Below are 14,698 nucleotides of genomic sequence, written 5' to 3'. Positions count from 1 at the left end.
TTTATCAATCATCCATTGATAAGTAATTAATGATAATAATGTAACTAATGAAAAGCAGGTGCAGATTAATTAATAGAAAGATCAGGTGAGTAGGCAGTGGAGGTGGACGGTGTGTGGTACGTAGAGGTCTTTGTCATCGAATGGATCATGGACCGTGCTAATTATTCAGTTCGCTTTTGGTTGTGGGCCTGTGGCTATCAATCGGCCATGCCCTACCTGACCCAGTCGTCATGACCCCATAGATCCATACCGAAACTCTTCTCTCTCTCTCTCTCTCTCTTTTCCCCTGATAGGGACTTAAATATTCATTTAAAAACACACGCAGCCTTACTTGTGCAACATTTTCTTCCTCAATTTGGCCATTTTTTCTGCGGTTGGGTTTAAACAGTGAGACCAGAGATGATTTTAAATAAAATTTAAATAAAATAATATTAAAATATTATTATTATTTTGAGATTTAAAAATATTAAATTCTTTATTATATTTTACGTAGGAATTTATAAAAATTATAATAATAAAATAAGATGGGTTGAGATGGTTTTAGTATTCAAATTGAAATTTTTGAAAATTCTTAAAAGAAACTTTTTGTAATACGTTTCAAATCCATCCTTCGTCTTATTCTCCGAACATTGCATATCGAGCCAAAGTGAATTACAGTTTGTTAGGAGAAAATAAATTTTGTGATCAATAATTTATGCTACATTATTACAATTCGATGTGTAAATACATTATTTATTGAAGAAAACTTCGATTTCAAAGGAATGTGAGCAACAGTACTACATTCCCGGCCAACAAAAGTTGGACACATGGTGATCATATATAGTTTCATAACATTGTTTTTGTGTTTTATTTTTTAAAGAGAAATGCTTTAGCGTGTCCCGAAATATTTTTTTATTTAATGATTAAGAAAATATTTTGTAGTGATTTTATAATTTTTTTAAAAAATTTAAGAATATAAAAAAATAAATGAAAAAAAATTCCCTTCTTCTGTAGATGATCTTCGGACTACATCATTTGGGGAATGTAGCAATATCCTTTTTTTAAATCAGAAATTGCTGTTCATTTTTTTTTCTTTTTTCTTTTTAAATTTGCATTTTACACTACTATAATCTATTCGTGAATAACAAGAGTTTCTATGTGAATGTCTTCCGGATCCCAACCTGACCAGACTAAGACAAAGCAAAAGTGGTTCGTAAGCTTCATTTACCTACTTGACAAAATGGGATAAACTTATCCAAGTTTATGGATTGGATTCACTCAGCGTCAGGACATAATCAAAACGAAGGAGTGAAGCTTTGGTTACCGGTGAACGCTTCAAAAGGTGACCACCTCAACGGTTAAGACTCTATTATTTAGATGTTATAAGCATCTTAGTTTATTTGAGTTTATATAACAAAAGTTATATAAATAACTATTGTTGAGTTAAGATGAAAGAAGTGAAGTTATTTCAAATAAAATAAATTGTGTGTTTAGATTGATAGTATAACTAATCTGTATAAAACTATATCAGATGATATGAGAACACCTTAACACCAAACGTGCCCTCAGTCTTAAGTAAAGAGTTTAAAGTGTCAAATTTTGAGATCACATTCACAAGCCCATCCTTCGATTTAATACCGAAAGATTGGCCACCTTTAAGATCTAGCTGTCTGTCACAGTCTGTAAATTAACGAAATGTTGGGCCACTTATAAGAAATCATCTTCAGGAGTCCCTCTCGGGCCTGGCCGCTTGGGCTTGGGACTCTTGAAAGCCAACCCAAATATGAAGTCTCTGGCCATAATAGGGGTGTAGTACCTCTTTGGATTAAAGAATATCACGAATCCACATTTCTGCTTTCAGGGGGACCCATGGGCTTTAGCCGCTTAGCCTTAATGGTCATGCTCGCAAGGGATTCGGCTCTGAGTATTCTGTGGTTGAATCGACAGATGTACATTCCTGATATTGATGAAGACCTCGGTCCCACATGAATTTAGACCTCGTTTGAAAACTTTTGCGTGTGCGTGTGTGAATGAATGATCTCCGGCCCCTAACAAGTATAATAATTGATTACTCATATTATATAAATATCTATGATGAAAGTCAATGATTTTGGTGTTATTATTTCCCGAAAAGCTCAATCCATTAGAAATCATGTTGAAGCACATGGACACACCTCCACCTGGTTATTCTCATGTCATGTCCACACCCTTACTAGCTGTCGAATATCCAGGGTGATCGTGCATGTGTATCATTCCCTCCCCTCTACATTGTCATTAATAATGAAGATCAAGCCAATGAGAATTGAGATATACATATGACTTGCGCAAGATGAAAGCCTAGCTTTACCAATCAATCCAATTCCTAGGGACTAAGATATCAGCAATTCTTTTTTGCATGTTTCGCATGGAATATTGCCCGTTTCTATGGATTTGTTTGTCATTAACCTTTATTACCGGTTGGGGGCTAAGAATGTCGTTGTTGAGGTTGATCATAAGGATAACTAGCAAGTTATTACGAGAAAATTGTTTATATATTATTGATTATTTTCTATAAAAATAACTATTTTTTATTAAAATAAATATATTTTTATTATAAAGAATCATTTTCAATTACAAATAATTCTTCATAATTACGAAGCAGCTTAAAACTGAAGCCTAGCTAGGGCAGCTTAATTTCAAGGACCTTGGAATATGGATCACGTAACCACCTGTACGTACGTATTTCTTGATGTGAAAGGCAAAATACGAGGCGTGTCGCTGTACGACCCTTTCTGAACCATCAGGTGAGACGTACCTGTCACTTATCTTCCTGCTGAGCCTTGAGTTCCAAGCGGCATAATGTGCCTGATCACTTTGCACAACATATACGGATCAATTGCCCCCCTTCCTAGCGGCCTGCTCGCATTTCCACGTTCTTTCTTTTTCTTTCCAAGCTATTCCAACGTAGATCTGAAGCTCCTTGAAGAATAATTTCCACGAGTTTTCCTTTTTATAACGACCATATATAAGATTTTTTTTCGTAATTAATGTGCTCAAGCTCGATCTTGGCCCAAAGGCTGGCCAACGTTGAATGGAATTGATCCCACCCATACTTTGATCCGACACCATCACATTAATCAGTTGTATAAAATATCATTATTTTTACATAGAATAAAAGGATCGTGCGCTAGCTTGTGATTTAAAAACATGCATGGCTCATGTGGCCCTTGCTTGACGTTAATGTCAATATTCAGGTGCATTTTAATGTAGTTTGGTGCAATAGAGAAGACATCCGTGATTGAGAAACAGGGATGATCAGTATCCATGCCTCCTAATTAATTTATTGCATTATTACACTGATTAGCTTAAAGGGTGGGAGGCCGGGTTTCTAAATCAGAGTTAATAATATATAACTTTTTTTCGAAATTAGCAAGCAGCCGGCAACGAGGTTCTGGTTTCCACTACTAAGTACTAAATGTTCAAATGACAAATGTCACATCTTGGTTTAGAGGCTTAAAACCGTTCTATAAAATTACATAAATAATCGATACCGATCTCTTTCTAAAAATTGTAAACTTCAACTACTTTTTAGCCTTTTCTTTCTTTCTAATTTTTATAATTTTGTGTGTAAGTACTAACACAAATATTAGTTTGACAGGTCGTATATCTCATAGAATGGATGCTAGTAATTAATGTGAGTCGTGAGAGACTTCTATGTAAATAACATGTTTAACGAGTCAAAACGTAATCGAACTTGAAATATATATATATATATATTATAGGATATATAAGATACAGCTGCAAAGAATTGAAAGGAACATAGAAAACACTTGGGTTATTGAGGGTTGCCGTCTAGAGCTGGATAGTCAGAGAATTTATGAGTCTGTTATCGAGGGTTACAAGCCGGCACCGACTAATAGTACTGAACCAGACATGAGGTAGGTACATGAATAATCCATACACAAATAGTTTACTAAACTGTTCCAACATCTTTGCGTAAAGTAAGTGGTCCCAGAACACTGTATCTGTGGTCCTAGAACATTCACAAAACTACAATCCTATTACACAAAACGACATTTAAAAAATTGCTACAACCCCCTAGAGAGAGAGAGAGAGAGAGAGAGAGAGAGAGAAAGGAAGGGAAGGTGCTGGCGGCAGGGAAAAGAAACTACTTGGTCCATAATCGAATACAGCTGGTGCTGATTGTTCAAAATTGGGGTCCATGCGAAACAGTCCCTTGCTGGCGGTGCCTTACTGTTGCTAATAGGCTCCTAATCCGGAGTTATTCAATTACCTTTTTCTTCTATTTTCAGTTGACTCACGCAATCCCAACAGGGAAAGTTGTTATAATCTTTCACAGAAACGTGCTCGTCAATTTGTTTTTACGTCTTGGGGGAAAAGCACTGAATAATCATTGAGTTGTTTTTAGTGTTTTGGACAGTGGAGCTACCGAAACATCTTTATCGGATCATCTTCCACATGTAAATTCACTTTGTTGACTATATCAGTGAACTATAATGCTTAATCTTAGTAATTTTTAGATATAAGGTGAGATAAATTAAATAAAATATTATTAAAATATATTATTTTTATATTGAGATTTAAAAAAATTGTATTAAAATTTAAAAAAATTAAATTATTTATTTTATTTTATATAAAAATTTAAAAAAATTATAATGATTAAATTGAAATGAAATGAGATAAGAATTTTGTAAAAATAAACAAGGCCAACAAACTTACCAAACTACGTAAGTTGGATCAACATCAATATATATGTGTGATAAAAAAATGATAACATTTAGAAAGAAGAGATCAAGTGTCACTCTTTTGATTAAAATTGACATATATGAGTAACAAAAGAAGAGCGATTTACCCATTTAGCTAGCTACTAAAACACAATCATTATGGGCTATTTTAACATTAATGAACACATCGTTTTTTTATCCTCTTTTTCACTTCTTGGGTAAAATGTTCCGAATTTTGGTGATAGGTAATGGATCAATACCATGAATCAAATTTCGTCTCATTCCAACTTCCAAATTTTCAATTTTCCAATGAATGGCTCTGCAAGTTTTTCTGAAAGAGATGACCATAACAACCTAACAGACTAACACTGTAAAATTACTATTTGTTTGAAAATTTTAAATTGGTAAAAAGATATAAATTTTATTATTTATATTATATTTTTAACATTCTTTACATGTGGGTCAGTTTATCTTTCAATAAGTAGGCTCAACACGTAAAATATTTAATTAAATGTAGATTTTATTATTTTTATTATATTTTTAATAGACGGAGCCATTTTTTTTAGGATAAGGCAAATTACAAGGAGGGTCTTGGTTTTGCAAAACGCTAGACAGGTTGGTCATTTCACCAACAAATTTACAATTAATGACAAGTGCACGCGCGTTTCTATTATTTTCCGATCAAAGAACATAAAAATACAAATCGGGTGATTTATATTTGTTCAACTCATGTCCCTTGTCGTCTTGATAATCAAAAACGGATGAACCTATACATACATGTAGCCTCTGACTGCAACTGAGTTGAAGCCATCAAAATAGTCTTCCACATCTTAGTTGCTTAGGAAAAATAAAGAAATCAATCTTAGCTGTAAAAACTTACGATTCTCCTTTTTGTATCATGTAGGCATTATGATATTCATTGAAGTGATATTTTAAGCATCTTTATTTATACAGGGATTTTATTTTTTAATAATTTTGTTTGATATGTGGTTCTTCCTCTATAAGTCTTGAGCCCTCCCTACCTCTTCCCCCTCTCAAAAATTCCAAAGTTAAAAGTTGTTTCTTGGAAGCCACACCACTAGGCTGCAAGCTTTTATATACATACATGATGTTAATCGAAGTCTGCCTACCACACAACATCCTTCCTTTTCAAGCCTGCTTTTGATTATTTTCTCTCCTTTTGTAATTCTTTCCAGATTCCATAAAATTTGTATATACGATTTTGATTCCTCTATGGCGGAAATGACAAAGTGCAAAGTAGATGGTGATCACTTGGGTTGTGGTTTTATAGGGGGAATCTTCCAACGCCGGAGCTACTGGCCGAGAAGAACTTCTGTGCATTCACTTCCGGCTGACACTAGCAATGATTTAGTAAATGCAAAGAGTACTGAAAATTCCAAGAGGCACAGAGGCAGCTCCGGTGTGTCTGCTCCCGCAGCATCCAATTTTCGTAGACCTGCACCAAAACTCAATGAACAACCCCTCGCAAGGAACTCTATCTCGCTTCATTCCAGGCTTCCAGCCTCTCACATTCAAGGTCAAAGACTTTCCGATGCTCCAAGAAACTCAACATCATCTGGCAGTACTAGTTCAGGCCAAAGAAAAATGTCTCGGCTCCCGGACACCGGAGATGAAAGTAAGCCCAAAAGAGCGCCCCCCAGAGAAGGTACAGAGCTGACTAGGATGGCAACTGATTCCCAGCGATTAAGTGAAAGCAAAGCCCTAGTTCGAGCCACATCAAGCAATGTAATGCTTTTAGGCCACCTCGGAAACGTGCGGCAGACAGGGCCAGGGAAATTAGTAGCAAATAACAGTCCCAATGCCACTGTTAAAACTACGAATTACCTTTCCAGAAATCTTCAAGAGAAAAGCTCCATGCCTCACCCCAAAAATGGCGTTGGGAAAACTGGCAGCAATGCTATTATGGGCAACATTGTCAGGAAGAATAGTGATGAATATAGACAGTTTCGAGGTCCAGTGAATAAATTAGATCCTGAGGCGTTCAAGTCTCTTGGAAATGATGCCTATAAGCAGGGAAGATTTGAACAGGCCTTAGCACTATATGAACGAGCCATAGCTCTCGATCCAAATAAATCCTCCTATCATTGCAATAAGAGTGCCGCTTTGATAGGTCTAGGCCGGCTTGCGGAGGCTATCTTTGAATGCCAAGAAGCTATTCGGATAGAACCTTCATATCACAGAGCTCATCATCGTATTGCAAAACTGTATCTCAGGTATTCACCTGTCATTCTCTCTTTCACTCGATAAGAATTCAGAAAGGTTTTTCCCGTATGTCATCCTGGTAAAAATTCCCTTGAAGGAAACTATAACTTGTGTGTTATGCAGAGTGGGAGAAGCAGAGAAAGCAATGTATCACTGCAAACATTCTGGCGCCTATGCTGACTCGGAAGACATAGCCCAAGCTCAGTCTCTACTAAAACAACTCGGCCGGTGCACCAAGGCTCGGAAGCTAAAAGAGTGGAATACTCTGCTAAAGGAAACCCAGTCAGCAATATCTTCCGGTGCTGACTCAGCACCACAGGTTAGCTAGCTAGCTAGCGCTCTTGGTTCCCATTTCACATACATGCTGTAGGTTGATATTTGTTGTTGTTATTCCATTCTGGCACCTTTGGTATTCTGAGTTCTGATTAAAATACACGAAAGGTCTACGCTCTGCAAACCGAGGCCTTGCTGAACCTTTGTAGACATGAAGAAGCCTATGCTACCTACCAGAAGGCACCAAACTTCAATATTGATTTTTGTACAAGGCTGTCTGGCCCTACAGGTAGTGCTTACATAATGATGATTGAGGCACTGGTTTTCCTGGCAGCTGGCAGGTTTGTTGCTCTCATATCAATCTTGATGTTTGATCTGGCAGATATCTTCTCAATTTTTCATACGAATAGAAGTCTTCAGTTATAAGACAAAGATATATGAAATAGATTTTAAAATTTTATTACTGTCCAAAAAACTGACACGAATGATAATAAATGCAGCCACACATCTCATGTGTTTATATCTTTTTAACTTGAAGTTTCAGAAGCATGTTTTCATGAAATTACATGTCAAGAAATCTAGCGGCCGAAAATGGTGGGTATTTAAATTTTAACCTGAGCAGGGGCACAAGGTTTTCCATATTTACACTTGTACATTAAAGTTGACCAGTAAAGAATGTGCACAGTAAATCCTATCAAGTCGTTCCCTTCAGTTTGCGTAGTAGTGCTTGGTCAAATTTGCCGAATACCGTAATTCTTTGTTTTTCTTGTCCAGATTCTGCAAATTACTGTGCTTCAGTGACATGTTTTCTTATCCTTGAAAACCCTGAAAATCTTATTTGACATGACTGTCGGTATCAAGAAAGTTCCTGGAAACTTCTCAAATTATGGAAGAACATAATTAAATTTATCTTTCGTTTAAACTTTTGGAGCAAGTATGATTACACAGAACAATGATAGGTTTGGTTTCAAAACAAATATATGGAAGAAGTCACGTATGAACCATTTGGTTGGACTGCAAGTTAATTGCACAAGAACCAAAACGCACGCCGGACAAAACAGAAATTATATTAATCTAGAAAGTCCGAACCTTTTTGGGTTTGCCCAGTTCTTGTTGCTTTCGAATGACATAGAAACTTCTCATTGCTTTTTATAACTCACTACCTATTAATTAGTAATAATTAAATCGTTCAGGTTCAGATTCAAACTGGAAGAAAGGTTGATATGATAAAGAAAAATCTATTTGTTAATTAATGTAGAAGCCTTCCTAAGTTCCTCGTACGTACGTTAACGACAGTTAGCAAAAAACAATGTTGGACAGGTTTGAGGATGCAGTGGCAGCATCTCAACATGCAGCTAGACTTGACCCAAGCGACAAGGAGGTGAATACAGTGGTAATCGGCGCTAGAGCAGCTGCATCAGCTCGATTGAGTGGAAATCTGCTCTTCAAGGCATCAAAATTCTCTGAAGCGTGTGGGGTATACAGTGAAGGACTAGAAAATGATCCTTATAACTCAGTTCTGCTGTGCAACCGAGCAGCCTGTCGGTCAAAGCTGGGTCAATTTGAGAAAGCTATTGAAGACTGCACAGCAGCCCTGATCGTGCGGCCTTCTTACAGCAAGGCTAGGCTACGAAGGGCAGATTGTAATTCCAAGGTATTAATCATTGTCATTTGAAAATTAAAGAGTGTTGATGTTATTTGCTATTACTTGCTTTGATGGTTTTTGTGAAATTAGTTGGAAAGGTGGGAAGCTGCAGTTCAAGACTACGAGATTTTGATAAGAGAGACTCCCGGGGATGAGGAAGTGGGCAGGGCTTTGTTTGAGGCCCATGTCCAGCTTAAGAAGCTACGTGGTGAAGACATCAAGGACCTAAAATTTGGTCCAAATTTGATTTTCATCACTAGTCGTGAACGTTTTAGACACCTTATAACCTCACCCGGTAAATCATCTTCTTTTAATCTATATTATCATTTTCAATCGTATCAACTGACGTGCTACTTTCAACATGTATATATATATATGATCCTAGACCGTACAGATTCACCTGATATGTAAATGACAGGGATGTCCGTGGTGCTTTTTTGTAAGAAAACGACCCAAAAGCAAGTGTTGCAAGTCCTGGAGCAAGTTTGCCAGAAGTTTCCATCAATCAACTTCCTGAAGGTTTGGAGATCATAGATATATAGCCAAGTGTTTTGTGGACTTTTGAGACGAGCATTAATTGACTTATGTAGGTGTTTGTCAATAAATCCAGGTTGAGATCGAAGACCATCCCTACTTAGCGAAATCAGAGCGTGTGAGGTCCGTTCCGGCCTTCAAGATATACAAGAATGGAACAAGGGTGAAAGAAATTCCTGGCAACGACCGTCAAGTGTTGGAAACTTCAGTCAAATTGTACAGCACTTGAAGATATATATATATATATATATATATTTGTAAAAAAGCAACAGTGGATATAATTTTGTGCATAGGCATCATGCATGGAACAGGAAGCTGCTTCTAATTTTACTTTGCTGGCATTGCACACGAAAGTGGAAGAAGAGGACTAGTGAGGGAAATTAATCAGCTTGGTACGAAATTAGAAGTCATGATCAAGTGAAACTTTAGGGTGTTCTTTGTATTTCAATGATTTTTATTTTCTTGCTTTTGAATGTGAATGTACGTAACCTTTATATATTCTCCCTTCCCCATGTATTTCATACCCTAGAAAATGATTTTTCTTGGCTAATTAAGCCTCTATTTTATGTGTTAAAATAGATATTGATAGTAATTTGTGATTAGAAGGACGATCTTCACATATATTTTCCAATTGTGCGTCATGAAACTGAAAGGTTGGACATATTATCATCCATACAACACTTTTGGCTTTCGGCTATGTGTTTGGTAAATTAATTATAGATCAGTTTTTATCGAAATTTTGAGATGTGTTTTTTTATTGATGCATATATAAGCACGAGATATATAATATGACTGTGCATCATCCTATAAATTTTCAATAGATTGAAAGCTCGATCAGAAGATACATCAGTTCCAAAATCGACCAGCTCGTGTAGAAGACAATGGGCAGGATCCAATAACCATTTTAGGAGCATACCCTTAAACCAAATTCCACATGTGCCTTCTTATCTTTCATAGTGAAAATAGAAGTGCTACAGTTACAAATTAGGAATTATATTAAAGTAATTCTATACATTAACGTGATTTTATGTAATTTGGTAGGTTTATTTTATAATAAAAATAATAATTTTACAATTTAAAAAATTATATCAAGCCACATCAATTACTTTGATATGATTTCTTTATAAGTAATTTTTCTAATAAAAAAGACCACGAGCTTGTAATATTGAAAAACGTATATCTGTTCCATTTACTATTATTTATAATACTATGGCGCGCCTTGGGAAAAAGAAAAAAAAAAAAGAACTACGATATAAACTAACATTTAGTCTAAAGCTGACCGTAAACTGCATTGATGGTGCAATTAGATAACATTAATATGGATCGGTGCAGCTAACAAAATATTTATCAAACATGCACTGCACAGCTAAGATCATATGCATGAGAATGTTCTTAATTTTTTTTTTAAGGACATTAAAACTAGGTGACAGTAATTATTCATCACGAGAATGTACATGAAAAGCAAAATCTTCTCCAGGAAAAGGAAAGAAAAGCTAGCTGTACAAATGTGATGTGCTTCTCATGTCACGGCAGGAATATTAAAGACGACAAAGGTTACCATAATGGGACTGTTGGATCTTTCAGTTTTCCCACATGAGATGGGAAAAAAATAAAAGCCAAAGAAAACTTATATATATTCTTGAAAAGGGGTAAAAAGGTTAAAATATGAGTTGGGAAAATTTAAATTTGAAACAGATTAACAGGTGAAGTCAAGGCCAAGATCATCATCTTTTCCAACTTCGACTCCTTGAAAATGGCTGATCTCTCATTCCACCGGTAATCCATGTCTCCTTTGCTACATCAGACGACGAGATTTGGTAGAAATCAGAATCGTATTTCATCACAACCATGTTCTCTTTATTCGTTCTCTTTTCTCCCTCTATTGAACACTTTAAACTCTTTGCTTTTCTCTCTCCTTTTCCTGTACCCTTTTCGTCTTCGTCTTCGTCTTCGTCTTGCCTCTCTTCTTCTTTCTCTTCCAACCAACCTTTTGCAGGAGCAGATCTACAGCGCATAAGCAACAAAGCATTTGGTGGAGGAGCAGCAATACATTCATCATCAGATGGTCTCTCTATCTCCTTTTCATCATCTTCTTTGCACAACATATTATTCTGGTTTTCCTGTAGAACCACGAACCATTTGGAGAAGGCAGTTCTTGAAGCCTCATTGCCATCACTACAATCAAAGCCCACGTGATTTTCCCGATATTCACCATCTTCTTCGCCGTCTTCATCCTCAGTAGTTATATCTGACTTACGAAATGTCCCAAAGCACCGACAATCAAATCTTATGCTTCGTAAACACGTCAAGAATTGCATTATCTCTTTCTTTAACCCGAGCGTTTCAACCCAACTGGGTCTCTTTTTCTTTTTTCCGTTGATATGAATTCTTTCAACTTCTTCCATGACTGATTGCCAGCTATTGCATGCACTGGTCTTGGACCTGACCTTGATCTGCCCGGCGCACGTGACTTTCGGGGACGTCGGTTCCGAGATCTCCGAGCCCATTGGCTTGGTTTTGGACCATAGCAGAGGGCTGTCCTGGACGCCACCTCTGGTGCTCGATCTCCTGAGGTGGCAGCGATGGTGCCTGTGATTGTGGTGGCGCTTGTTCGTCTCGGAAGGTCTCGCTGGGCTGCATATGGGCTTGGGCATTAGGGTTAGGTGGGCTCGAGAAGGAAAACATACTAGCAGATCAGCCGAAGGAGCTGCTTTATTGGCTTCTCTTCCATTCATGGCACTTACTTAAATCTCTTCTATCTACCCTTTGCTTTTCTCTCTTTTGTTAGATCTTCTGCTTGATGAACTACTGCATCTGCAAATGGTTTTTGGTTCTTGTAATTGAGTGTGTTTGGATGGTTTTTAAAAGAAAGGAGTGACTGAGGGAGAGGGAGGCAAACTTTTGATCATTTGCTTTTCTCTTTAAAATGGGGTACAAGATCAGGGCTACTTTCTTATATAATAGCGGCCTCTACTTTCTTTGTAATGCTTGCAGCTAAAACATCTTAAAATACATATATATACAAAGAAAGGTGAATGGTAAAGTTAATCGAACCACGATCGAGCCTCGTTTCATGATTCAAATTATATCCAACTTTTACATGATGTTTTTATTAGTATAAATATTATACATTTATCCTCCTCTTGGGTAGATATTAGCTGTATAGAAGCATCAAGCATAATTGAGGAGTTCATGCAATGTGTCTCTGATCGGTACGGTATGATACGAGTAAAAGTTGGAGAACATATATAAAAAATGTGTTTCCTAATACAAGAAGGTAAAAGGAACGCCGAAAGTCGTAGAGGCGGCGAAAACGGGACTAACTAAAGTGAGGATGCCATTATTAAGGTAGTAATGCACTTGAGAGCAATGGTGGATATGGTCCCCGCCAAAGTCCAAACCACACATGACCCATCATCATGATAATAACGAATATAAATCATAGACGTCAAAAACAAATTATCATTATAAACATAGAGATTAGAGAGAGGCAAGATATATAAATATATATATATATATATATATATATATATATTTATATGCATGGCTTTGTGGGGACCTGCCATGCATGGTATCCTTAAAGGTTAATGTAGTTAAGGAGATTTTGATGCTTAAAAAATTCAAATATTTTCGTTAAAGTTTAAGAAGGATAGAAGACATGATTAGTGATGAATCTATTACTTACGTGTATAGATTTGAAGTAACGTATATGATAAATGATAGTCGTAATGATGAATGCACAAGTGCGACATAATTATTTTAAAAAAATAAATAAATATAGCTAAATTTACATAAAAATAAATTAATTTTTTAATAATAAATTTTACACTTTTTCAAAATTGCTAAATGGCGCTTGTATATTTTATAACAGTATGTAATATTATTCAATACATATATCGTTTAAATTTTGTTATTTGTACTTTTTTTTTTTTTTTCTATATAGCATCACTACTGGGCACCAAATTAATATCGTGGTAGGCCACTTCCGCAAAGTGGCAGTGTCTAGAAAATTATTAGCCCAACCTTCTTATGATAATGACATGACCTTGACAAAAGGGAATTGTGCTAGAGCTAGCTAATTTATTCTTAAAAAATTAAGGCTAGCTAATGGTTGCATGAGGGCGGGGAAGACTCACTACAAGAAAATTGACTTTTTGCAGTTAATTTATAGCAATAAAAAGATTATTGGTTGTTAATAATCTTTTCGCCGCTATAAATTGATCGTAAAAGGTCAATTTTCTTGTAGTGACTGTAATCGGTGAATATCCTAACAAAAATTGAAGAGCAATGAAAGAGGCGTAATCATTTATACTAGAAATAATATTTGCAATAGTGCAGTACGTACTATATAATTTATTTTTAAAAAATGAGTAACAACAGATTTTATGTAAAAATAATAATTTTTAAATAATAAATTTTACTATTTTTTAAAATGACTGCTCGACGCTTACTACTTTATGACTGTATCTAATATTTTTTAGAGAATTAATAATTACAGTCATAAGTGTGCAAGCTTTATGAAATCATTTTAAATAAATAAATAAAAATAAAACTGAGATATAAAAAAATTAATTTTTTAATATTAACTTTTACCCTTTTTTTTAAACAATTACACCAGACTTACTATAGATAGAATTGATCGTGCCTGTGTTTAGAGTTTTTCTAAGTGGTGTTAGCTATGAGAGCTAGGGAAAAGATGATACCCAAGACAATGAATTTGATGTGTCTACGATTAATGGCAGCAGCCCTATTCCTAGTCGTCTTTATAATTATTTAATTTTACCAATTTGTTAAAAGTAAAATTGTCTATGTCTATGGTCTTATCATTAGGAAATGTAGTTGAAATTAATAGTGTCGAATCAACTTCAATTTCACTCAAAATCCAAACATAAAATATGGAAAATCAGTTGGCAATAGCAGAAAACAATAATAAATTAAGAAAAAAGTAACCATAATTAAGAATGAAAAATAATAAAAAATTTACCTAACCACTATAATAAGTTGATGCCTTGGTCGTTCGTTTGGTAAAAATTTACCGGAAAAAGTATCAAAGCATTGGAAATTAAGGGACGCAACTAACCATCCCACATCCTCAACTACAGCTCTCTATCAAGGAAAATAGTAATATATTATATAGCTGGGGACCCATCCATTTTTTAAATCATTTTTTGACATGTTTATGTCTTGTAAGAAAAGGATGTTTGGGCTCTAAATGTATTTATACCCATGGGCCAACTACTTATTCTCAGGTAGTTAAATGGGCCTCGTTGAAATGAACTCTTCATGAGATGAACCCATTGTAATTGAAGTCAACAAGTCC

General features: G+C 35.6%; 2 protein-coding genes across 2 annotated transcripts; one reads left to right on the top strand and one right to left on the bottom strand.

Moving 5' to 3' along the window:
- The first annotated feature begins 5,512 nt into the window (after positions 1-5,512).
- LOC122317984 (TPR repeat-containing thioredoxin TTL1-like) lies at positions 5,513-10,039 on the top strand. Its single transcript, XM_043135089.1, has 7 exons — positions 5,513-6,937; positions 7,050-7,245; positions 7,368-7,540; positions 8,520-8,853; positions 8,935-9,139; positions 9,263-9,363; positions 9,455-10,039. The coding sequence occupies exons 1-7, from the start codon at positions 5,937-5,939 to the stop codon at positions 9,605-9,607; spliced, it is 2,163 nt and encodes a 720-aa protein (XP_042991023.1). The 5' UTR covers positions 5,513-5,936; the 3' UTR covers positions 9,608-10,039.
- Positions 10,040-11,102: 1,063 nt separating this feature from the next.
- LOC122318742 lies at positions 11,103-11,885 on the bottom strand. The gene has a single exon (XM_043136334.1). The coding sequence runs from the start codon at positions 11,883-11,885 to the stop codon at positions 11,103-11,105; it is 783 nt and encodes a 260-aa protein (XP_042992268.1).
- Between the last annotated feature and the right edge of the window lie 2,813 nt (positions 11,886-14,698).

This window comes from Carya illinoinensis, chromosome 8 (assembly GCF_018687715.1).
Source record: "Carya illinoinensis cultivar Pawnee chromosome 8, C.illinoinensisPawnee_v1, whole genome shotgun sequence".
Taxonomy (NCBI): Eukaryota; Viridiplantae; Streptophyta; class Magnoliopsida; order Fagales; family Juglandaceae; genus Carya; species Carya illinoinensis.
The sequence above is the reverse complement of the archived record's forward strand: the minus strand, read 5'-3'. Positions and strand labels throughout refer to the sequence as shown.

Excerpts from the sequence above, each read along its gene's own strand:
- LOC122318742 (XM_043136334.1), bottom strand. The coding sequence starts at position 11,885 with ATGGGCTCGGAGATCTCGGAACCGACGTCCCCGAAAGTCACGTGCGCC.
- LOC122317984 (XM_043135089.1), top strand. The coding sequence starts at position 5,937 with ATGGCGGAAATGACAAAGTGCAAAGTAGATGGTGATCACTTGGGTTGT. Across the intron at positions 6,938-7,049 it reads ATTGCAAAACTGTATCTCAG|AGTGGGAGAAGCAGAGAAAG; the intron begins GTATTCACCTGT and ends TGTGTTATGCAG. Across the intron at positions 9,364-9,454 it reads CATCAATCAACTTCCTGAAG|GTTGAGATCGAAGACCATCC; the intron begins GTTTGGAGATCA and ends CAATAAATCCAG.